The 22,593-nt window shown below is 45.3% G+C and overlaps 1 protein-coding gene across 8 annotated transcripts in view; it reads left to right on the forward strand.

Moving 5' to 3' along the window:
• Slc8a3 (solute carrier family 8 member A3) overlaps positions 1–22,593 on the forward strand; it is a 134,620-nt gene that overhangs the window by 102,802 nt on the left and 9,225 nt on the right. For 3 of the 8 annotated variants that reach the window (XM_046461691.2, XM_046461693.2, XM_046461690.2), the window contains exons 3-4: positions 12,554–12,660; positions 20,049–20,066. In XM_046461691.2, coding sequence (XP_046317647.1) covers positions 12,554–12,660; positions 20,049–20,066 — 125 coding nt within the window. Of the gene's footprint in view, positions 1–12,553; positions 12,661–15,019; positions 15,124–20,048; positions 20,067–22,593 lie in introns of those variants that run through there. The other 5 variants (XM_046461697.2, XM_046461692.2, XM_046461696.1 and 2 more) reach the window with 4 other exon arrangements.

Here is a 22,593-nt window from a genome sequence, read left to right on the forward strand (position 1 = left end):
CAGTGAAGACAACTAAGAAAATGATCACACAATTGATGGATTCCTTACAATGTGACATACCCTGTAAGTCCACACCAGAAGAATACCACCGGCCTGAGGCTATCAGTGGAAAGGACATACAAAGCTCTTACAAACAAAAGAAACCCATTGGGGGTCAGTTTTCAAGGTGATGTGCATTTTCAAGGTGAACAGGGACTGTGCTAGCAGCTGAACCTCAGCCACGGGCTCCTGTGATCAGTGCTTGCTGTGGATCCATCCCCACCCCGTATCTTCGTGATATCACGGAGTCCATCAGATAGGTGTTCAAGTGAGGCTTTGAAATCCAACAAACTAGATCCACGTGGAACCTGGCAGTAAGGAAATTTATTATGTCATTTTCTTTCAGTCGTTGGTATCACTGACCTGAAATTGAGTGTGCGTGCCAAGGGTGATTGTGTCATGGTGGTTTCTGGACGGGGTGATCCGGCAGTGCTAGTGGCTGTTTAAGGACAGCAAGAGGAGCAGTGAGAAGTGCTTGTGAATTAGGCAGGAGTGGGAGGAAGAGAGTAGGCCTCAGAGTTGTGAATTTCTGTCTGATCCAAAGCTTTCCAAACTACCTGCAAGGCAGCAAATATGGGGGCCGTCGTATGAATGAGTTAGAATTAGATAATATAACGTGTGTGGAGCTCTTGAGCTCTTCAGAGAAAATGCTGTCTAAATACATAGTGTTCACATCAAAGATAATGATACAGTACTCTATTTATAGTGCTGTGCTACCTGCCTGCCAGCTATTTCCTGGGGATGTGGGAAAGATGAATGGGCAAGATCTCGGGAAAGTGCTTTGAAATCCTTGATTAAGGGCCCTCCAGGCAAGTGCAGAGTTTAAAATGTATTATATTATTGTCACTGTCGTTATGGTTTTTTTTTTTTTTTTTTTTTTTATCACCCCAGAGAGTCACTGCGTTTCTTTCTCAGGTGAATGACTCTGTCTGACTGTTCCATGCCTTGAATGTCATCAGAAATACAGCCACCCCCAGATGTGTAGTATAAGCAAACATGATTTTAACTGGGCTGCCTCCTACCATCTGATCCTCACCTGTCTCTAAACCCAAGCTTCTTTTCATTCCTCCAATAAGACAGGACTAGGTAAATGTCCTGCTTGAAATGAGTAATAACTGCCCATCTTCTGCCCCTGGACAGAGTGGAGAGGTAGAAACAGGAGGAGGGACAGCCCCCACGCCCTCACTCTGTCCAGCAGAGTAAGGAGCAGATCTTGGGAGGATTTGTTAAAGCCAAGGCAGTGTGGGAAAGGACATTGACAACTTGGAACCAGTACTACAAAATCAGATTCTGGTATCTCTGAAAAAAGAAAAGGGCATGGGTGGGGGCTTAGGTGTCAATAAGAGCATCGACCGTCCAGGCATGAACTAACTCTCCTTATCCAAGGCTGAAAAGCCCTCAAGAGTACAAATTGAGCCAGGTGCAGTGGTGGATACCTGTAATCCCAGCTGCTCAGGAGGCTGAGGCAGGAGGATCTTGAGTTCAAGCCAACCTCAGCAAATGCAAGGTGCTAAGCAACTCAGTGAGACCCTGTCTCTAAATAAAATACAACATAGGGCTGGGGATGGGGATCAGTGGTTGAGTTCCCCTGAGTTCAATAGCTGGTCTCCCCCTTGCCCCCCAAAAAGAGTATGAATTGATCCCATTGGTTCTCCACACATACCCTCCCCCCCCCACCGTGGAGATAAACCTGGACCCTTGAAGGTCTATCTCTAACCAATGGGATTTAGGTATGCAAATGAGCTGCTTCTGCACTAAGACCTAGGAGAAAACAGTGTTGGGTACCAGGAAAGGTTGACCTTTGAAAGGCATTTGGTTCACATTGGGGCAGTAGGTGCAGGGGAATGATGACATCCATTTCCAAACTTCCTAAAATAGGGTAAGGCCAATATGCAGTGCTATGAGAATGAGGAATGGTGCTGAGGAAACACAAGACCTCTCAAGGCATACCCTCCTTTGTCAGCAATTCATCCTCAGACCAGACCACTGAGTTCAGGAAATACCCTGCCTGGTCCCAAATCAGCACTTGTCAAACTTCCAGTTATCTCAACCTCTTCTAATCCTGTCCTAGGAACTAGGGGAAGCATAATCCTTTTCTTGCTTGCTCCAGTTATAACTTAAACAGATCATCACCAGATTAAGTGACATTTATGACTGCTTACTAGTTACCATGCTACAAATTTTCCTTGTATTACCATGTTGAGTCCTCTCAAAAACCCCATGGGTAGGTCTTATAATTGCACACCTCTTCAGATAAGGAAACTGAGGCTTATAGAGAGCTTCGTTCAGTAATTTGCCAAAACTTTTGAGGACAGCACGTGAATATCTCTGATTCTAAGGCCCTGTTCTTAACCACTGAAGGATGGAATGGATAATCACTTGCATAGCATCGGTCACAGAAAGGAACAAAGGAGGATGCGCTGAACTAAAGTCATTACCGAATAATTGAAGTGACAGCTGAGGCAGAATTCTAGCCAAGATGTCTCCTCCCATGCATGTTTTGAAGGCCAGGAAAAGGAGGTTAGACTCTTTTGGGGGAAATCAAAGGGAACTATTAAAGCGATCAATACAGCACTCACAACAGAGTAGTATGTACAAAAACAGAATCAGTGAGACCAGCTGATAGCTGGTCCTCCATATCCCTCTCAGTGTAACTTGGTGACTGTAAAGCATGGGCTCTGTGGTCAGACAGTCCTGGGTTCACGGTCTACCACAATTGATTCATTCATTCAACAGATATATAATGGGTACTGTCTGTATCCCAGAGACTATTCCAGGTGCTGATAAATGAGACAGAAAAGGTTTCTGCTGTCTGGGAGATTTTGTTCTAATGGAGGATACCAAACATACATAGATAAACTAACAAGAGAAAAATGAAACAGGATGATTTCATGAAGAATTTCTGGAGCACCAATCAGATGGGTAGACAAGGAAGTGGCATGTAAGCTGGGACATTTAAAAATAATCTTGTTATGGGAATGTCTGGAAAAGAAAAGTTCCAGAGACTAGAGACAGCTAGTGCAAAGGCCCTGGGGTAAGAATGAGGTTGACACATTCAAGAAAATAGAAAGAAGGCAACTATGGCTAGGGCAGAGTAGATGGAGAAAGATGGTAGAAGGTGTTCGGAAGGCAAGAAAGGTTGATCTTTGAGGGCTTGATCAGCAGCTGTCAGTGTGAGCCTGGAGCCAGCAGCAACCGCACCTGGGAACTTGGTAGAAATGCACATTTTTAGGTCCCACCCAGACAGACCTGCTGAATCAAGAACTCTGGGAATATAATCCAGCATTCTGTGTTTCATCAAGCCTTCCAGATGATTCTGAGTAGGCCAACATTATATTTCAGAATTTCTGGATTATACAGTTTTAATTGTATTCCAAGCACAGTGGGAACCTGTCCATGTGTTAAGGAGAGTGGCATGTTGGGGTTTACTTTTAAAAATTAAAAGAGTCCTCTGGCTGCTGAAAGGAGAGTGGGCAGTAACAGAATGAGAGGAACGGTCACAAGGAAGCAGGTGAGGCAGCCAGTGTGAGTCCAGGCAAGTGGCGACAGTGGTTTGAGTAGGCACCAGAGGAGGGGTCCCAGCAGAGAGGGACCATGCCAAGGAGTGGAAGGAGTGTGGCTCACACTGGTCTGACAAGGGGGGGCAGGCAGAAGGAAGAGCATGGAGACCCGGCTGCCATCTGTTCAGAAGCACAGTTCAAAGACAGCAGCCTCAAGAAGCCACCCACCCTCCAGCCATCCCCCCGGCCCACTGCCTACAAGTAAGAAGCACAGTGGAGAGCTGGCCTGGGGCAATCTGGGCTGGGTGCCCAGAACCAACTCTTAGCAGAGGGCAGGTACCTCCCCTAGTGGGGGAGAGGAAGAAGAGGAGCCAGTGAAGAGTTGGGGCCATGGTGGATGACAGGCTGCAAGGCTGAGGTCCTGTTGGTCTGATTTCCTGAAAGAGTTAGAGGTAAGCTCTGGAGTGTGACATAGGAGCCCTCTTTATGTCACACACACACACAAACACAAACACACACTGTTGAATGAGACCTGCAATTTCCAAAAACTAGTGTTGTAGGGTTTGCTCCTATCCACCAATAAAAATTCCGAGAGAGAAACAGGCTTCCTGTTCTCATATAAGTTCAGTGAGGGTAGGTGGCTTAGGAGAACCCACGTACATGTCTGCCCTTCTCCCCAGTCTCACCCTCACCCTGGCCTTGGGTCTGTTACTGTCTGTTCTCTGGAACAGCCTGTGTGGACCATCAGGACGTCAAACCTTTCCACGTAAAGGTCTCGTGATTTCCATCCCCACTTCCCTCCCTAGTGAAAATTCTCCACTTCTGCTTTTAGACTTTATTTCCCAAAAAGTTTGCCTACTGTGCTCCTCCCAAGAGCATCCAAAGCAAGTAAAACCAACCGTGGACTCGATTCTCCTATTAGAGCAGAAGCTATACCGCTTCTTTAGCTGAACTGAGATTAGGACTTGAGCCCTCTGGCTCCCACTCTGTGACAGCCTGGGCCCCATTTTGTGTCTAGGTCATCCAAAAAAATAATGATAATAAGCATCAGCCATTTGACTAGAAGAAGGGAAGAGCTATGGATTGGAAGACAGGTCGTTTAGAAGGCTCACAGAAGGAAATTTCTGACAACCCCTTTGTGACCCAAAACTCAATACACCTCGAATGACTGACATGCCAGCCGTACACAGTTCTCGCACCCAGGGCCGCTATGGGCCATGGTATTGTACTACCCCCGGGGACAGCGTTCCCCTTCACTCCTATGTGCATGGGGTGCAGGGCAGGTGCTCAAGGCTGCATCTCTGCTTCAGATTGGCCCCTGCTTGGTGCAGTCAAGAAAACGTCTATAGAATTAGCTGATCGTCTACAGAGTTAAGTCTCTAATTGAAGAACCAGCCCAGGCATAGTCATGTTTTCTGAATTTACTACTCACTGGGATCTCTAGAAACTGCCCACCAGAAATAGGAACTTTATAAATGCTCCAGTGGACAGGGAACTAAGGTGGAAAGCAAGAAGAAATGGCCAAATTTGACCCAGGCCCTGTGGAGCCAGCTCCTCTCTCTCCCCAAGGATTAGAAGGTTTTTCTTGGGTCGGAAGTTTTATGTCTCTACAACACAAACTTTCTCTTTTTTGTTCAGATCAAAATCATTCTTTAAAAATGAGTTCCCCAGCAGGAGACAAAGCAAGACAGAGGGACCCAACATCTGTAAAGCCATGAATCAGATAACCAGCCACTTGTTCCCTTCAGTGCTGGGAGCAGACACACTGTTAAATAAATAATTTCATGGATTATTTTCACTGCCTTTCCAAGAAGGGGATTTATCAATTTCAGGACACAGCAACCATTTATTCCCAGATCACTTGTGTTTTTTACTTCCCCTCTTGACTTAGAAGAGGGAGAGAATTGGAGCTGTCAATCTTTCTGTCTTCCCCCACACATTTAAGGTGAGCCAGGGCAAACTTGGGGCTCAAATAGGGCTATAAATAGCAACACTTGGACCCAAATAAGTCATATACAGAGCTGAAACTAGATAGGTTTACAGCTATGAAAATTAAGAATTTAATTCCCCTTTGAGATTAACTAGCAAGACCACTACAGAGATTACCTTTAAGAAGGCCTGATTCTCCTTCTAATTCTAGTGGATTGTTCCTAACCCTCACCCCACCATACCCCATTCACATACACACACTCATGATCAGAAATACAAAGCATTTCCACCATGAGACAGCAAAGAGGGAGAAAAATCTTTACAGTAGCTCAAAGAGATAAGAGCGCTCTTGTCCTAGCAGAGAAAATGCTATGAGGCAGTGAGTGGGCCCCTTCCCTTCCTGTGTGTGTGTGTGCACAGGCACAGACACCTGCTTGATCTTTGCTTAGTAGCCAGAAGAAACAGTCAAGCTTAGGAGCCGCCTTTAAATTTGTTGTATATTTAAGTCAAGACTTACTTGAACTCTCTGAGAAATGTGAATAAGTTGGTTTCCTCCATAGAGACACTGAAAATTTGATTTTTTAATAATGATTTTTAAATAAATTTAAAATATTTTTAATAATAATGAGTTTAATAGTGACCTCTGCTCTATGGAAATTTCATACAAACAAACAAAGGGGAAATAAAAAAGGTATATATATACACACACACACATATACATATATGTGTGTGTGTGTTTGTGTGTGTGTATTTCAGCACTGGGGATCAAACCCAGGGTCTTCCAATACTGGGCAAGCACTCTGCCACTGATCTATACCCCCAGCACAAAGGAAACCTTTTTGGTGTATATGATGACCCTTTACCCACCATTAGACTATGCACTCCATGAAAGCAGGAGCTTGTCTTTGAGAAGTAACAAGAGGGTGGGAGATGAATGGATGAACAGCTGGATGGATGATTCAGAGACCAAGTATCTAGTAGGTGTCACTGAAGAGAACCAAAGAGTATAGGGGCAAGACATCTTCCTTTCCCCTGAAATGCAACTTATTTCAAGAGGCAAGCTAATTACACACGAAACAAACAGAAAATGCTTCAGACAGTACATGATTAACTTAGAGCAACAATAAGAATATAGAAAATCCTATTTTAATTCTCAACAATGTGGGCTTGCTGTACAGGAACATCCTCTGAGACCTAGATGGTACCTTGGCTCTATCTTAGATTCGCTAGTGGATCTGAAGAGTAGAGGACAGAGCAGGACACCCCAAACTCCTCGGTATGGCTTACAGTCATAACACTGTGGCCAACCTAAACTCATGTCACTCCCTTGAAACCATCATGTATTTTCTTACTAGCAAGTACACACCATCCCCTCATAAGGCTTTCCTCCTTATGGCCAAACCAACTCCACTCATCATTCATCCCTGATTAATTATCCCATGCCCTGGAAAAGCTACACTGATCTGATTTTAGGCCAAATGCTTCCTCAGCCCTGCTCTTACCCTATCATCATACTTACCACATCTTACAATGATTACTTAATTAATTGTCTGCCTCCTCACTGCACGAAAGACTCTCTAAAGGCATAATAGATCTTTTTTTCTTGATAATTACACGTGACGTGTATTAAGTGCTTAATAAATTATTTGTTGAGTGAAAGGGATAGATGGGTGGATGGATTAACCAATGGAGGATTAACCAATGGAGGAAATTAAGGAAGGAAGGAAGGAAGGAAGGAAGGAAGGAAGGAAGGAAGGAAGGACAGACCTCCAAAGTGAGCAGAGATATGACATGGTGAAGCACAATGAGAAGAATTTAAGTACAGCATTTGTGTGGACAAATTTGAAAAAATAAGTTCACAGAGATGGATGGATAGATGGATGAATGGTGGATAAAAGAATTAATGGATGGGTATGTGGGTGGGTGGGTGGGTGAATGAGTGGATGGTTGGATAAATGGGGGAGTAGGTGGATGAATGGTTGGATGGATGGATGGATGGATGGATGGATGGATGGGTGGATGAGTGAGGGGAGTATCAGCATTGAGCTGTCAGGGATTGGTGGGGTGAGGGACTCTGCCCAGGTTTGAAGAGTCAGAAACCTGACTGGGGAAGAGAGGGGAGCTGATGGTGCTCAACCAGGAAGATAAAAGAGACAGAAAAAAAGAATCTAGCATGGAGACGTGAGGTTTCTAGAAGCTTCTTGGAAAGGCTCACAGGCATTTCCCCCATCCTGCTGCCTCAGGTCCAAGAAGCTTTGAGAGCATCCAGTGACCTGGAGCAGCAAGACACATTTACAAGTGATAAGAGGGGGCCAGGTTGATATACAAAAGAGTCATTGAGAAGGAATCATGAGGGAAGAGGTCTCAGACTCCAAAGTTCAACCTGTGTTTAGAGATTATTTCAAACATGGTAGGCCCAAAGTGTTAAGAAGCCTCCGCCTCACAGTCCAACTCAGAACAGATCCACTTATTACTGCCTGGGCAGGCTGAACTTCAGTGGGAGAACTAACTCCGTGGTTCCCCAGGGTGGCTGCAGCTTGGGAATGGCACTCAGAGCTTACTTACCTCCTTGTAGGGAATAAGCTATAGGAGTAATAAGGAACATATGCTAAAACCCCAACTCCACTGCTTACTAGCTGTGTGACTCTGGGTAAGTTACTTAACATGTCTGAACATTTTTCTCATCTTTAAAATGGAAGTAATAATAATACCCATATTGACATGGCAAAATAAGGATAAAATTAAAAAGTTATTCTCATAGAGCCAGACACTATATATCCATCTATGATTTTTTTCCAGATTTCTTCCTTTCCATAAATGGTGAAATTCAAGGGTCCTCCTCTAATGTATTATTCATTTATTCAATGGATAGATGCTGCTTCCTCTCCCTTTCACTCTGAAGGAACTCAACAGTTAAAGAGAACTGCTCCCTTTGCAGCACACTGAGGATCAGGGGCCCTCTGAACTTCCTCAGAGCTGGAAGGGCTCTCTGTGGCCTCCGGGCAGAGTAACACCTTCTATGTGTCTCATTGCAAAGGAATGCTCTGTGAGGCCAGCCAGCTGCCTGCAGCATTTCCCCCAGTCCCTCTGGATTGTTGGTGGGAGATCTCCTGGGGCTTCCTGTCCAAGAGGCACAGCCAGGTCTGAGCTGGAGATGCTAGAGGCAGGTGTGGGTGAGCCCTGCAGCCGCTGACAAATTGCGGACTCCAGGAGCAGCTGCCCAGGAGAGCCTGTCCCCTGGACCATCTAGTTAGACCACTGAGCCAGAAGGAGGAACTGGAATGAAGGATTCAAACATCCCCCACTGAACCCATGAGCTAGATCCCTGTCGTTGGAAAGATCTTCTGCAGAGTGGACAAATGTCGTAGGTTAAATTAACTGAGCATCCAGGGTGATGATTCCGACCTTCCAGCTGACTGTCCCAATGAGAATCCTTAGGCATGCCATCAAAGTAGCCTTCAAAATAATTTTTGTCCCTCATGACATATTCTTACTGCAAAAAGACAGAATGGATGCATTTCATGAGAACCCAGGGGTGTTAGGATTCACCGTGGCACTCAGAGTCCTGATGGGGGGCCTCCTAACATGCCAGGCATTGCCAGGTGCTGGAGCTCACACGCAAATGGGGACAGAGAGACAGTACCCAAGTAACAACCAGCTAACTTTGGGTTGTGGTCAGTGCCTTGAAAGGAACCGACGGGGTATCATGAGGGAACAGACCTTGGCGGGGAGGGTGTGTCCATGAGGTAAAGTGGCCACACAGGGCCCCTCTGAAGAGGGGGTGTCTGCAAGGAGACTCAAGGGATGAGAGTGAGCCCAAACCTGATCCCAGAAACAGGGAAGCCAGGGGAGGGGCCAGACCCGATTGAGGAGTGGGAAGATCAGTGCCTCTGGGACCCTGGAAGGGTAGCTGCTGCTGTGAAGTCCAGGGGCTCCACAGCTCCCTCTAGGCCGTGGTAGGGCTCTGTGCTAACTCCAGCGACAGGGGCCACCGTGGGACCTGGGCTGATTGTAATCCATGACACTGATTGTAATACGGGGAAAGGATTGAAGAAAGCAAGCAAGGGCAGGGCAGGAACCCCAGGAGGGCCAGGTGATGGTCCACGTGTTGGGGGCCAGAGGCATGAGCAAAATAAGGAGACGGGGTGGCGGGTAGGGAGGGGTGATGCCAGGCTCGGGGCCTGAGTCACTTGTTAGACGATGGTGCCACGGACCGAAGTGGGAGAAGAAGTTTGGAAAAGAACTTGAGACCTGGCTGGTGACTCTTGTTCAATTTAAATGTTTTGTTTTTTGTTTTGTTGACCTGGTTGTGTGACAAGCGAGAACTTCCTCAGAGCTGGAAGGGCTCTCTGTGGCCTCCGGGCAGAGTAACACCTTCTATCAGAACAGATGTGCCGCTGTCCCCGCGAAGGATCTCAGCCCAGGAATCCCACAGCCTGCCCCCTCCACTCATCCCACCCTCCACCTGGCGCTTCCTCCAGCGAGCCGAAATTCCTGACTGTCCTCTTTTCTCTGCCCTCAACTAAGAAGTCAGTGGCGGCTGCTTTTCTGTTATCTGTTCACCCAAAATTAAAACAAGCACAAGTCATGCAGGATTGGGTGACACAGGTCTGCCCTGCCCAGACCCTGTCGCTGCCGGGAGCCAGAGGCCAGATTTTGAGAGAACATGAGAGGTGCTCTCTGTTACCGTTCGTCACACTCCAAACCCCTCTAATAACCCATTTGGGATCTCTCCTCCTGTTCTTTCCAACCTTTGTTGACCTGACTTCTATTTACAGCCTGTACCACCTCTTGGATCACCAATTCTTTGTTGATGTACCCTTATTTTCTGACTAAATGGCTGGAAGCTGTTAAGATCCTCTTCGATATTACTCTCCAACTACCAAACTGAGGTCATTATTACTCTCAGTAATGATGGTTCCTATTTATTAAACAGAACACACATCCTGTCAAGAACTTCCTGTGCATTATCTCATTTAATAACCTGGAGAAGTAGGTATTGTTATTCCATTTCACACATGAGTCGTGGAGAACTTTGACAAGATGCCCAAGGTCGCCCTGCCAGTGATGGAGGAAGGAGGGATTTCAACGCAGACCTTCGTTCTCCACATCCTGGGGGGAAGGAGGACAAAGTGTCATGGCTTTCAGAAGGCTGCTAGTGGTGGCTCATTGGGTTTGTCAGTACCAGGCCTGGCAAGAGATGAGGGTCTGCTTTTGTGGAAGTTCAGTTGGCAGGGCTCGGGGCGTATTAAGTAATTGCTGTTACATTCACCCCGGGGAGTGGTGGACCCCGATCTCAGTCGGCAAGATCAACATGGTAACCAGCAGAGACTCCGTAGACATCCAACCGCAGTGCTCATGGTGACTTGGGAATGCTCAGGAAAGCAAAGAGGTTGACCCAAGTTAGACTGTAAAGATATTCCTACTCGAATAAAAAGGAAGGGAGGAGCTGAAGGCTTCCACCTTCCCAACAAAGGTCATGCAGGCCTCAGGCAGCAGAGCCTGGAAGGGGAAGCACCCTGGGAGCAGGCCAGGGCTCCTGTGGGGGTCTCTCCACTGCCCACTCCATCGGCAATGCCTCATATCCTCCAGGAGAGGCCAAAATGTCTTGACTGGGGTCTGATCCCGAAATGTCCGCTCATGAGGCTACAACGGGGGAGAGGCCCAGGCCTGCCTCTGTTTTTAAAGCAACTAGTATTTTTTAAAAAAGAAGAAGAAATGTAAAAATCAGGGGTTTTAAAGTCAACTTATATTTTTAAATGTTCACATTAACAAAACACCACTTTTCAACACACAGAGCAGTGTAATTGGTGAGTCACAAGATCCCTGTAGAATCTGGGGTGCCCTAGAGTTAAGAGTCCCACCTATGTGTCCCTCCTGTGCCTGTTGGAGCTCCTTTGGAGATGGACTCAGTGGCCTTTGAGGCCTGCCATGAACCACCAGGATGCATGACTCGTGTGGAACAGCCCCCAGCCCCTACAGGCCCCTCCCTGATTGTCATGGCCCCACAGAAAGGGTAAAATAGCTGGACTTTTTTAGGCCTAGAATCCCAAGGCCATTTGGGGTCTGGGGTCTGGTCCTGGAATGTCCTCTCTTCCTGCTCTTTCTATAAAATAAATCTTTTAAATTAGTACCAGCTGGTTTTGAAAGTAAAACAAACAAATCTCCCTAGTTCCAAAAGCAAGAGGGATAAGGAAACCAACATTATGGGAAGGTGCTAATACCTGAGCCTTTATAGATATACAGTAGTCCCCGCTCCTTATCAACAGAAAACTCTAGAAAAGAAAAACAACTCATAAAGTTTTAAATGCCTTTTATTATATCGTTATAATTATTCTGTTTTATTACTAGTTCTTGTTAATCTCTTGTTGTGTCTAACTTATAAATTAAACTTTATCATAGGTATGCATAAGGGGAAAAAAAGCATAGCATATGGAGGATTCAGTACAATCTGTGGGTGCAGGTAACTACTGGGGTTAGAAGGTATCTCCTGTGTATTATTCAATTGCTCAAAGTTCCCCAAGGATGGTATAAGCATTGTTATCCTGTTTGTGTATCAGTTAAATTATTCATCTGAGCTAGGCTCGGTGGTGCACACCTGTAATCTCAGCGGCTAGGGTGGCTGAGGCAGGAGGATCTCGAGTTCAAAGTCAGCCTCAGCAATTTAGCGAGGACCTAAGCAATTTAGCAAGCCCCTGTCTCAAAATTAAAAAATAAAAAGGGCTGGGATGTGGCTCAGTGGTTAAGTGCCCCTCGGTTCAATCCCTGGTACCAAAAAAAAAAAAGTCTGAGATCACACAGCACATCCGTAATTAGAACACAGAGCCTTTGACCATAAAGCCCGAGCTCCCGCCAGTCTTTGAGTATGGTCACATAGTGTAGCTATGTGAAGCACATGAGCAACCCACTGAGTCTGGAGGGGGCCCTGGGCAGTCACTCTCCCCCATGCCACCACCTCTGTGGTGTTGGGGCAGACTTGAACTTCTCTGCATCTTTTTGCTGTTTCCTTCTCTTCCTGTTTTTTCTCCTGGTTGGTTTGCCCCCACTCGGCTCCTGGCTTATGATACTTATTTTTCCATCCACAGCAAAACGATTCACATCAAGGTAATTGATGATGAGGCGTATGAGAAAAACAAGAATTACTTCATTCAGATGATGGGCCCCCGCATGGTGGATATGAGTTTTCAGAAAGGTGTAGTACCCTGTCCTCCACACTAACATTAACATTCTTCTCTACTTTCTTCCTTTCTATAACCCCTCTCTCTCCTCTTCCTTCTCTTTCTTCTACCTGAGTCTCTTTCCCTGTTTCTTCTTTTCCTGTTCTCTGTTCACTTTTCCCTCTCCTCTGTCCTCTCTCTCTGTTCCCAGCTCTCTCCTAACACCTGCCAACTTGTCACATGGTATCCAGAAAAGGGATGCTCGAGAACCAATGGCAATTTTTCTGGGATGAGGAGGGGGAGGGAGGGAGAGAGAGAGAGACCCCTGCCCAAGCCCCAGAAGTATGGAATGTGGATTCTCAGCTTCTCTTGAGTGACTCAGAGCACAGGAAAGAGAAAGGGCAGCAGCACAGAGGCGGGCAAGAGGCAACACCAGGAAAGAGACTCAGCACAGATTGACGGGGACAGTTATTCCCAGGGCTGAGCTTAGAGTCCTCAAAAGTTGAGAATCTGTGTTTTTGGGGTCTTGGTTCATTCCACTCCCCAAACAGGCCTCAGGAGCCGTCTGACCTGCCACATCCCTACTATTAAGATTTAGTTCTCTCCCTGACCTTGACTGAGCTGGAAATACCAGTCTCCGTCAAAGATCTGCCTGCCTTACTCTACTTTCCCACTCAGAGCAGCTAGGTGTGCAGGCAGATTTGGAGTAGAGGGCAAGAGGATTCTGATCTTCAGGGAAGCTTCTCCAACAAGTTCATAGAACTGCTCAGAGTGGATGGAGTCCTTTGCCTTCAACTTACACGACTCTGTACATCCCATGGCCTCCACTAAGCAGGAAATCTTTTCCATCTAGATCATACCATGGAGGAGGCAGCTACTAGATTTGGGGGGGCAACGTTCTTTGGCCAAGTCATCAATCATGTCCCTCTGGGCCAGGCTTATGGGTGCAGAGCTCCCGATTCCTGTCTCTGTGGCAGAAAAACAGTCTCACTCACATCTTATAGATAGCCCAGGACCCCATATCTAAGGAGAAGAAATCACCCCCAAATGGCTCAACAAACAGTGAGTATTGTCTTTGATTCACGGAGCAAGGTATGAAATGGTGTCCAAGAAAGGGCCCCAGAGGTCATCAAATATGTACTTTTGAAACACATGCATGCACGCACACACATCAAGTCCTGTGCCCAAAAAAACAGCTCAGATCATTTTACTACTTTACTGGTAGCAAGGCAGAGCATGTCTTTAGAATATCACAGGAATATCAGAGGATCTGAGGACACATATAAGCTGTCATTCATTCATTCTCTTTGCACTTTGAGAGAATTTAGGTCCCAGCCAACTGCTCCTCTCAACCCCCCCAAAAAACTCAGAAAATAATAATTCCAGCTCACTAATTGGGCCTGCTAACCACCATTGTGGTTCCATGAAGGACCAGGAGACAGATATGCCCAACCTCTCCAGGTGACAGTGAGCCTGAGCTAGCCTCCAGCCAGTCTTTGTAGGGTAATGACTTTCAAGAAATTTTGCTTCCCTGAATGATATGCTTGTAAAAGACACCATGCCTCTTTAAGATAGCCAGAGATGAACAGAAATCTCACTACCTTGTGCCCCAAACCCAAGTTAATCAGCTTTTATGAAGCCAGACTTAGGACCAACACCCCATGCAATAGAGGTAGAAATATAATGGATTCTTGTATCATATTGTGGTTAGTATTTGTTTATTCTGGTTCCCACCTGATAGCACAAGTCCACTATCAAATAAAGAATGAGAAAGACAATAGACTTCTGATGCCCATTCTTTCCCACTGCTCTCTCTCTCTACCTTTCTCATAAATACCTTTCCTTTTAAATTTTTCTTTAAGAGACTCATGTGAGAAGTGGGTACAGACACAAAAAAAGAGATATAAGTCCTGGGTTCCACAGACGTATTTGCTGTGGTAGAAGGTTCTGCGTCATCCCAACAGGCAGGTAGTTGACCTGCAGCCTAAAAGAAATGGCACTGTTACCATGTGACACCCTGTGGAATGTGCTGCCCCACTCACCTCCTACTAACCCTCGGCAGGACCTAAAAGGACTCCTCCCACCATCATCCCCAATCTCCCTCCCCGTTTCCTTCCTGTCCTCCTGGCCCCTCCCTTTGCCCACCTGTCCTGGCCTCCTGGCTCCCTTTCCCTCTCACCCACAAGAACAACTGTGATCAAGGAGACAAGAAAAGCCAAGACCATTTTTTATATGAGAACATCACAATCCACCATAGTCCTATCTAAGGCCACCGTGGTGGGACAGGGTTGCATGTGCCAAGAGTGACGGGGAATGATTTTAAAGGCTATGCTCCAGGTGACCGACCAACCTGCCCACCCAGTCGACACACTCTCTCTCTTGTTGTCCCTACAGGAAAACCATAAGGGTTAAAATAGTAGATGAGGAGGAATACGAAAGGCAAGAGAATTTCTTCATTGCCCTTGGTGAACCGAAATGGATGGAACGTGGAATATCAGGTGTGAGATTCTTTAAAAACAAAATAACAACAACAAACCAAAAAAAGCAAAAAAGAATTTTTTTTAAACAATCCAAAAGAAAAAAGCAACTCTATTTTTTTTCTCCCCCCACCCCGTTTCTTCCCTCCTCCTCCTCCTCATCCTTTCTCCTTTTGGCCAATGGACTTTTTAATTCTTTTTCCCTCCTGTATTCTCGCTCTCACCCTGTTTCGGTCTCATCTCTGCCTTCTTAGCCATAGTTTATTTCCAAAGTCCTCCTTTCCCACCTTCTGGGCAGCACTGGGGCCTCAACTCCTCATGACCCTGATGAGTTACTTCTACGTGTTGCTACACTTATCCAGTCACCGCTGTCCCCTGCACCCCACCCCATACCGTAGCCTATGATTGGGAAGACTCCTTGATGGGTGGGGAGGAGAAGAAAAAGAAAGGAATGTGATGTGCTGCATGCCTGTGCCCCTTCCCTGCCTCTTACCCTGCCACCCCTCACTCTCTAGCCAGGATTGAATATGGGAGGGTGGGGGATGGGGGTGGGGGCTCACGTTGCCATGATGCTTTGACAGTTTTCTGCTGCATCCTTCGACCTCTAATGAATGCTTGGCAGGCTATTCACTTGCAAGAGTGGCCCATGGGCCCCTCTGCCCTTCATGGAGGTAAGTGTGTCATCTGGCTATTTCCCAGTTGGGTCAACGGTGGCATGGGGAGGTATACCAGTTGTCAGAGGCTTCTGGAGCTCTCTGAGAGAGAGCTGGCTCCTGAGGCAGTCCTGCAACCTGGAATCCTGAGCTACTCTTCCTCCCTCCAGCATCCTATCTACCCCATTCTACCCCTCTTTGAATCCCAAGGTAGGGTAATTAATTCAAGCTACTTTGGGATAATACAAGCTTTAAAGCAAAAAAAACTGATAGTCTTCAAGAGAAAAGAAGTAAGTCCAGATGTGAAAATTCCCCTAGCCAGTAAGCCCTGGAAATAAACTGACTCTAAGTAGGCCCAGAGGATTGATTATGGATTTACTAATCGAAGGGACTCTAAATGGTGTAGTCTCTGCTGCTGGTTTCTTAGGGTAGCTATTGAATACAGCTAATGGATGGTTCATGTACACCTACCTTAGCTTGGCATCCACAAGTGAAGATATTGCCTAAATCCCTCAAATAACCTTTATCCCACACTAGAGAAGTGGCCCCTCCTCCTCCTCAGGACATGCATCTCAGCATACCTGCCAGTGGTTTATCCCTAAGGGGCTGATTATGTTACAACCAGGGTAGAAGGAAGGAAGTGTTTCTCCCCTTGAAGAAAATGATTGAAGCTACCCCTTTGAAAGAGTCAGAGAAATGGATGTGGGAATGAGTAAGCATGCTCTAGGGAAATACCAAGAGGAGGACCTTGGTACTCCCCTTAAGGGAAGAGATGCTGCTGGGAGTCTCATGGAGAACGGAGCAGTGAAATTCACCCGTTGTTCAAAAAGGACAATCATTTTGCAACCACTTCATATTCGTGTAACAAGGAACAGCAAGAAGCCAACAGACCCAAAGGATTGGGCAGCAGCACTTCCCAAGGCTCATCTATAGCTCTTCTCAGACCTGTTTGTTTGATCAGTTCTTTCCATCCTCTGGGGACTACCTGAAGAGCTATTCTGTGCCATACTGGCTTGGACACATCTGGTGGTGTACGGGTAGACACCCCCTGGATCTTCCATAGCTTACCTTCTTCTTGATCACCTAATAAGATGCTGCCATCAGCTGACTGCCAAAGAGAGAGAAAGCATATCTCGTGCCATTCCACTGAATTTCAGCCAATCGTCCAGTTCCTGCCACTAAGGAGATTCTCAGAAGTTGTGTCAGCACCTTCCTTACTTCCTTCTCACCTCCCTTGTGCATTTATTCCACCTCTTCATGATTGGTTGGAATTAGCAAATACCTGAGGCCATTGTAAGCTAGTATCATCAATTTCCACAGTTCCAGCTACTTAGGTAAAAGTCAAAGCAGCCCAAAGGATCATACAGGGGAGCTGGAAGGAAGGCAGAGGCTCCACCAGGAGGAAAGAATTGAACACCATCTATGCCTTTGTTCCAACAGTAAATAAAGTCTTCTCTTCTCCCTCCCCTAAAACCTCTACCAACTGCAGGACAGAAAGTGACCTAGATAGGTCTTCTGCTCTCCAGAGACCTGGCCAAATGCAAATACCTATAGCTACTCCCCATTTGAGGACACCTTTCCTTTTTACACTGGATTCTTTGTCAGTTATCAGCAAAGCCCTGGTGAAATCTACTCTTGAGGGAGAGTATAGGTGAGAAGGCAAATATTTCAGCAAGCTCTCTGTGGGATGTACCTCTGTATCTTCCCAATGACCAAGATCCTAAGATGGAAGCAGACAGTAAAAAATTTGTCAATTTCTCAGCTTCCTGCCCTATGGCCTAGGGAGTTGACTTTCAGGTTTTTTGGGGTTTTTTTTTTCCAGTTCTTCTTATATATTGGCATCAGACCACCATAAGGTGAAAGGTCATAAAACCAGATTGTCTAGACTCAGAAGCAAATGAAAACCCATACTGATTTGCAGAATTCCCTGCTGCTCTCGGAGTGAGAGACAGTACAGTGGAAATTGCTTTTCATTATCACTGCTGTATGGGAGAGTCCTAGGCATTTAGAATGACATACTCTCTGCATGGTCAAGATGACAATTGCATTTTTTTAAAATAAAGGACAAGATTTGAAATAGAAGACTATATTCTTGGCAAACAAAACAGACTTCAGAAGTGATATTAAAAAGCTCTGAACAATCTGTGGTAGAGAAAAAAGGAAGGATAAATAGTAAACATGGTTGCCCTAGAGTGGAGTAAGTCCTGGAGTCTACGAAACCGGCTTCTGAGAGCAGCAGTGAGCAGCTTCTTCAGGGCTGTTGGGCCTGGACCTGGTCACTGGAAGTCTCAGGAGGGGAAGGAAAACACTACCCTCCAATAACTGGGCCTATTTGTTCCTCCTCTTCCCACATGTAGGGGCACCCAGACAAATACCCCAGCTGCTTCCTAATTACTCACAGAGCTATACTCTTTTCTGTTTGTGCCTGGAGTGTATGAGCAGGGTTAAATGACTCTCAAGCTGACCCTGGTGGCCAATACAGGAGAAAGTTCCACTCCAGCTTCTCTCATCAGCAGCAACAGGAAAAACACCCTCAAGGTATTGCATCACTCAAAGTTGGCCTTCCTGGATCTCACAGACCCATCTGTAGCTGTTTAATGGGAAGTCTCAGATTCCTGCCGACAATGGCCAGAGAATGATGCAATTCCAGCTGATGGCAGGCCTTCTCTGTGCTCTAGGAATGAGCCTGGGTTGGAATGGACATCTGAGTGAAAACCAGAGCACTAGGACCTTTTTGGAAGAACTTCCTTGGTGTGTGTCCTGCCTGGGTATACGCATGTGTTGGGATCTCCAGCCTTCACTGGAACTTGGGGAACAGGAGATGCTCTCCCAGGCAAACCCATGGAAGGAGCAGAATAAACAAGCTCTCTTGTTCTCTATCTCAATGTAGTGAAGATAGGCATCGATCCATTACTTCTTTAGAATTCTAAATGGAAGATATCAGGAAGAATCAATTGCTGTTTATATGGTGTGCAGATTCTGGGTCCACATGTCTTCAGTGGCTATGAATATGGGATGATAGATCCCAGGCCTGAGTTGCATTCCTAGAGATTCCTAGAAAAAATAAGTCACAACTCCCTTCCACCACACATACACATACTCCTTCCACCCATCATGGAAGGGTGTTTCCAGACTTATCTGACAAGCACCAAGTAGTGAGGGGCTTTACTAAGACACTATCAGAATAAAAGCATGGTATGTCATAAGTTTTTTTTTTTTTTTTGGAGGAATGTTGAAGTCTTAAAGAGTTTAGCATGAGTACCATGCTATAAATTCAGATAAATGCTGTAAATTCAAGGTATATAAATTCAGAGACTAGGGACAACTTGTGTTGGTTATATCTTGGCTCAGTGTCCCAGTCCATCTAGGGAACTTTCAATTGTCACCTCTCTTCTCTGACAGTCTCTCTTCTCCAGAATATATGGACTTTGATTTCACCTGCCCTTTCTGGAAAAAAGAAGGCCACCCCCCATAGATGCAGCATCCATGGAAAAGATGATTGCAAAAATAGATGGTGAAAAACAAAACTTTACTGAACACTATTAGATGCAGGGACTTAATGGACCCAGGTGACACAAAATGATAGGAGTCCATGTCCATGTCCCTAACCTCCAGGGCATATCTATAAAAAAGACAAACCATTTCAGGAAAACATTCTGAAGGACTTATCTTTTTCACTAACTCATTCTTTTAGGATAAATAAACGTGGTAGCTCAGATGCACTTCGTGGCCATGGAAACCTATGGGCACTGGAGAGCAGATCATAGATAGTCTGATTATCAGGTTAGGAATAGAACTCATAAAATCGGGCACCATTGCACTCTTGCACACTACTACCTGTTTCCCTGAGGCCCCACTCAAGCCCCGTGGACACACTCCCCACTGATGAGCCAGCTCCTCTAGCAGGTTGCAGTCCACCTAGTTTTCATGATAACTGGATTCTCACTTCTTCTTTTCAGACTGGATCACGAGTAACCTACTCAGTCTCTGTTCCTCTCATTTGGTTCCCCCATTCCTCCATCCCTAGCTCTCCAAGGTTGCAGGGAAGGTGTGGGGATAACTCTCCTAACTTCTCGGCAGCCTTTGCAGCTGCTCACACCTCTTGCTGCTGCTACTGCTGCGCATGCTCCAAGTGCTGCTTTTCTTTGCATGCATCCCTCAGCGCTCACCTACTAAGCTCATTGCTTTTCTTATGCTGCCAGCCACAACAAAGTCTGGGGATACTTTCAAGATGGGACCTTAATGTTCTTTCCTTTTCTTTCTTCCCTTTGTCTGGTACCTATTTGCAAACAGCGCTCCTGTTATCTCCAGGTAAGAGGTGTCTTTCCCCTCTTTCTCAGTTCTTGCCAGTGCCCTTGCTTGGTTTAAGATCAGTGTTCTTTGATTTACTTAATAGGAACTACAGGCTCAAGTGAACTTGACCGGTTCTCCTAAGGAATGAGAGATTTATTTCCCCACATGAAATAATTGTGAGGAAGTAAACAATTCCATGAGTATCATTTCTGTCCGTGCATGTGGCTAAAGGCATAGCTGATCCTCTCTGGGACCAGGAAGAGAAACTTACCAAGGAGATGGTGGATAGTAGACTTGTACATCTGAATTCATCTGTAACTCAGGTTGTTGGGGAAGAGAGGGTGAAAGTCAAACCTGGAACCTCCTAATAAGATTGTAATGAGATTTAAAAGAAAATTCTGATCCCAGGAATCCAAGAGGAAATAATAAAAAGTAGCTGTGAGAGCATAAAAAGCATTTTTTTATAAATAACCTGAAATTTTACCAATCCTGGAGATCTTCTATCTCATCACAGATGAAACCTAAATTACTAGAATTTTGATGCATTTGTCATTGACCCTTAAAGTGACATGTGCCATGAACAATGGGAAGAGGAGTGGGCACAGTGTTCTGGCTAGACATAGACATTTTAGAGAATTTATTTTGTGGAGATTCTCTTGGAGAATCTAGATTCTGTGTAGGATGTACACCTATTTTGAGAGTGGGCTGGTGTGACTAGAAACCATTCACAAACATCCAATGTTATGAGCAGATAGGAAAGCATTTCCCCATATCTGGCAATGCCATAACTCTTGATGCAGGCAGAATGGGCTCCACAAGAGAGTTCCAATGTATTTTTAAAGAATGTATTATCTCTCATCCATTCTTTGAACACAGAAAATTTTAAGGTTATTTAAGAGGAAAAGCATCTAAAGAGTTCATAGTCATACTCACCTACAGGCTACACTCTGGGCTTAGGAGGAGGCCATCGACTAGTAAGGACATTTGCCTCCTTGGAGCCTAAACAAAAAAAATGTAGGTAATGCTTATACTTTACTTTTGTGGGAAAAAAAAAAAAAAAACATCGTTCCAGTTTCCTTGGCTTCTTGCTATACCAACAGGACAAGGGCCATACCCAACAGTATTTGTCATGCTTCTCCTGGGGGATTGATCTCATAACAATGGGTCTTCTCCATTTCATTCATCCTCTTGGGATGAGAAGATATTTGGATTCATCTGTTCCAGATCTTGCCTCTACCTCATACACATATGCATACAACAAAGATTGTGATTGACCTTAAGTTTCTTTATACTTTTAACACACTTTCAAATATCACTAGAAGCTAAAAATTGGGGGAGACGACACTTTTTCTAGATATTTCAATCCATGGACCTTTAATTTAGAAGGCTTTGATTAGGCTTTAAATTCACTGGGAAACTCAAATTCTTATTCCTGGCAGGATAGACTGAAGTGGCTAAAATGCCTGGTAGCATTAGACACAGAAAGTAAATATGTTCATCCCGAGCTACCCACCAAGCTCAAGGGCCTGGGAGTGACAGCCCTGGCCGCATCACCCCCACTTCTTGGTAAGGATACTTGCAGAGTATTCACAGCCTTGTCTGGCTTGGCAAGTTCTTTGTTCTTCCAGTACTTGTCCAATCTTCCATCTTATTCATATTCTTTCCCTCCCTTTCTTTTCGCTCCCACCTATCTTTTTTCCTATTCCTAGAGCTGGGAGTTTGTTTAGTCAGTCTGCATATCAGGATCACCTGTTATTTATTCTCTTGAAGTTCTGAGGAGTTCCATCAACAAGTGATCAGACTCACTATAATCTTTTAAGCTGGAGACTTAACATTCTCTCAAGAAATTAACTTGATCTGAATTGAAAGCAATGCTTATTACTAAAATAGAAAAAGGCAGGAATTGCTGCCAAACCAAGATGCTAAATCAGAGTTTATATAGAGGCATGTGAATCAATCAATTAACAGATAAATACAGAGTGCCTCATGTGGGGTTGTAGGAGACCTAAAGATAGAGCATTGGTTATTTGTCAAAAAGATTTTTTTGCTGAAAGCTAAATGGAAAAACTGGCTGTCACCACAGGGGTGGACAGGTCAGTAGGTAGATGAATATCATGCCAGATGGATACAGGGATAGATTGATAGCTAGACAAGGGGTTAGACAGGTACATTTCTATGTCACTGGAGAGCTCATTATATTGGTCTAAAGTTCTTATGGCACATGTAAAAGTAAGACATAGGGGAACTGGGAGGGAGGGGTGGAATAACACTGTCACTGCTAAGACAGGCATCATGATATGGTGCCAAACCCTGAAAGAAGAGGAAAAAACTATTCCATTCTTTGAGGGAATCTATATGTCTTTTTCTAAGGGCTTTTTTCCAGAGTGACATGCAGACTGATTTCTAGGATTTCTGGCCTTGTGCATAGCCAGAACCCTAGATGCACACAGATATACCTTCAGAATTAACTAACCAGAGAACCAGAATAAATGAATTAAATGAAGTTAGGTTGCTAGCAGGTGTCTTCTGACTTGAAAATATACAG

The sequence above is a fragment of the Marmota monax genome, unplaced genomic scaffold (assembly GCF_021218885.2).
Source record: "Marmota monax isolate L192 unplaced genomic scaffold, Marmota_monax_Labrador192_F-V1.1 WCK01_AAM20220418_F8-fsc00001, whole genome shotgun sequence".
In the NCBI taxonomy this organism is placed as follows: domain Eukaryota; kingdom Metazoa; phylum Chordata; class Mammalia; order Rodentia; family Sciuridae; genus Marmota; species Marmota monax.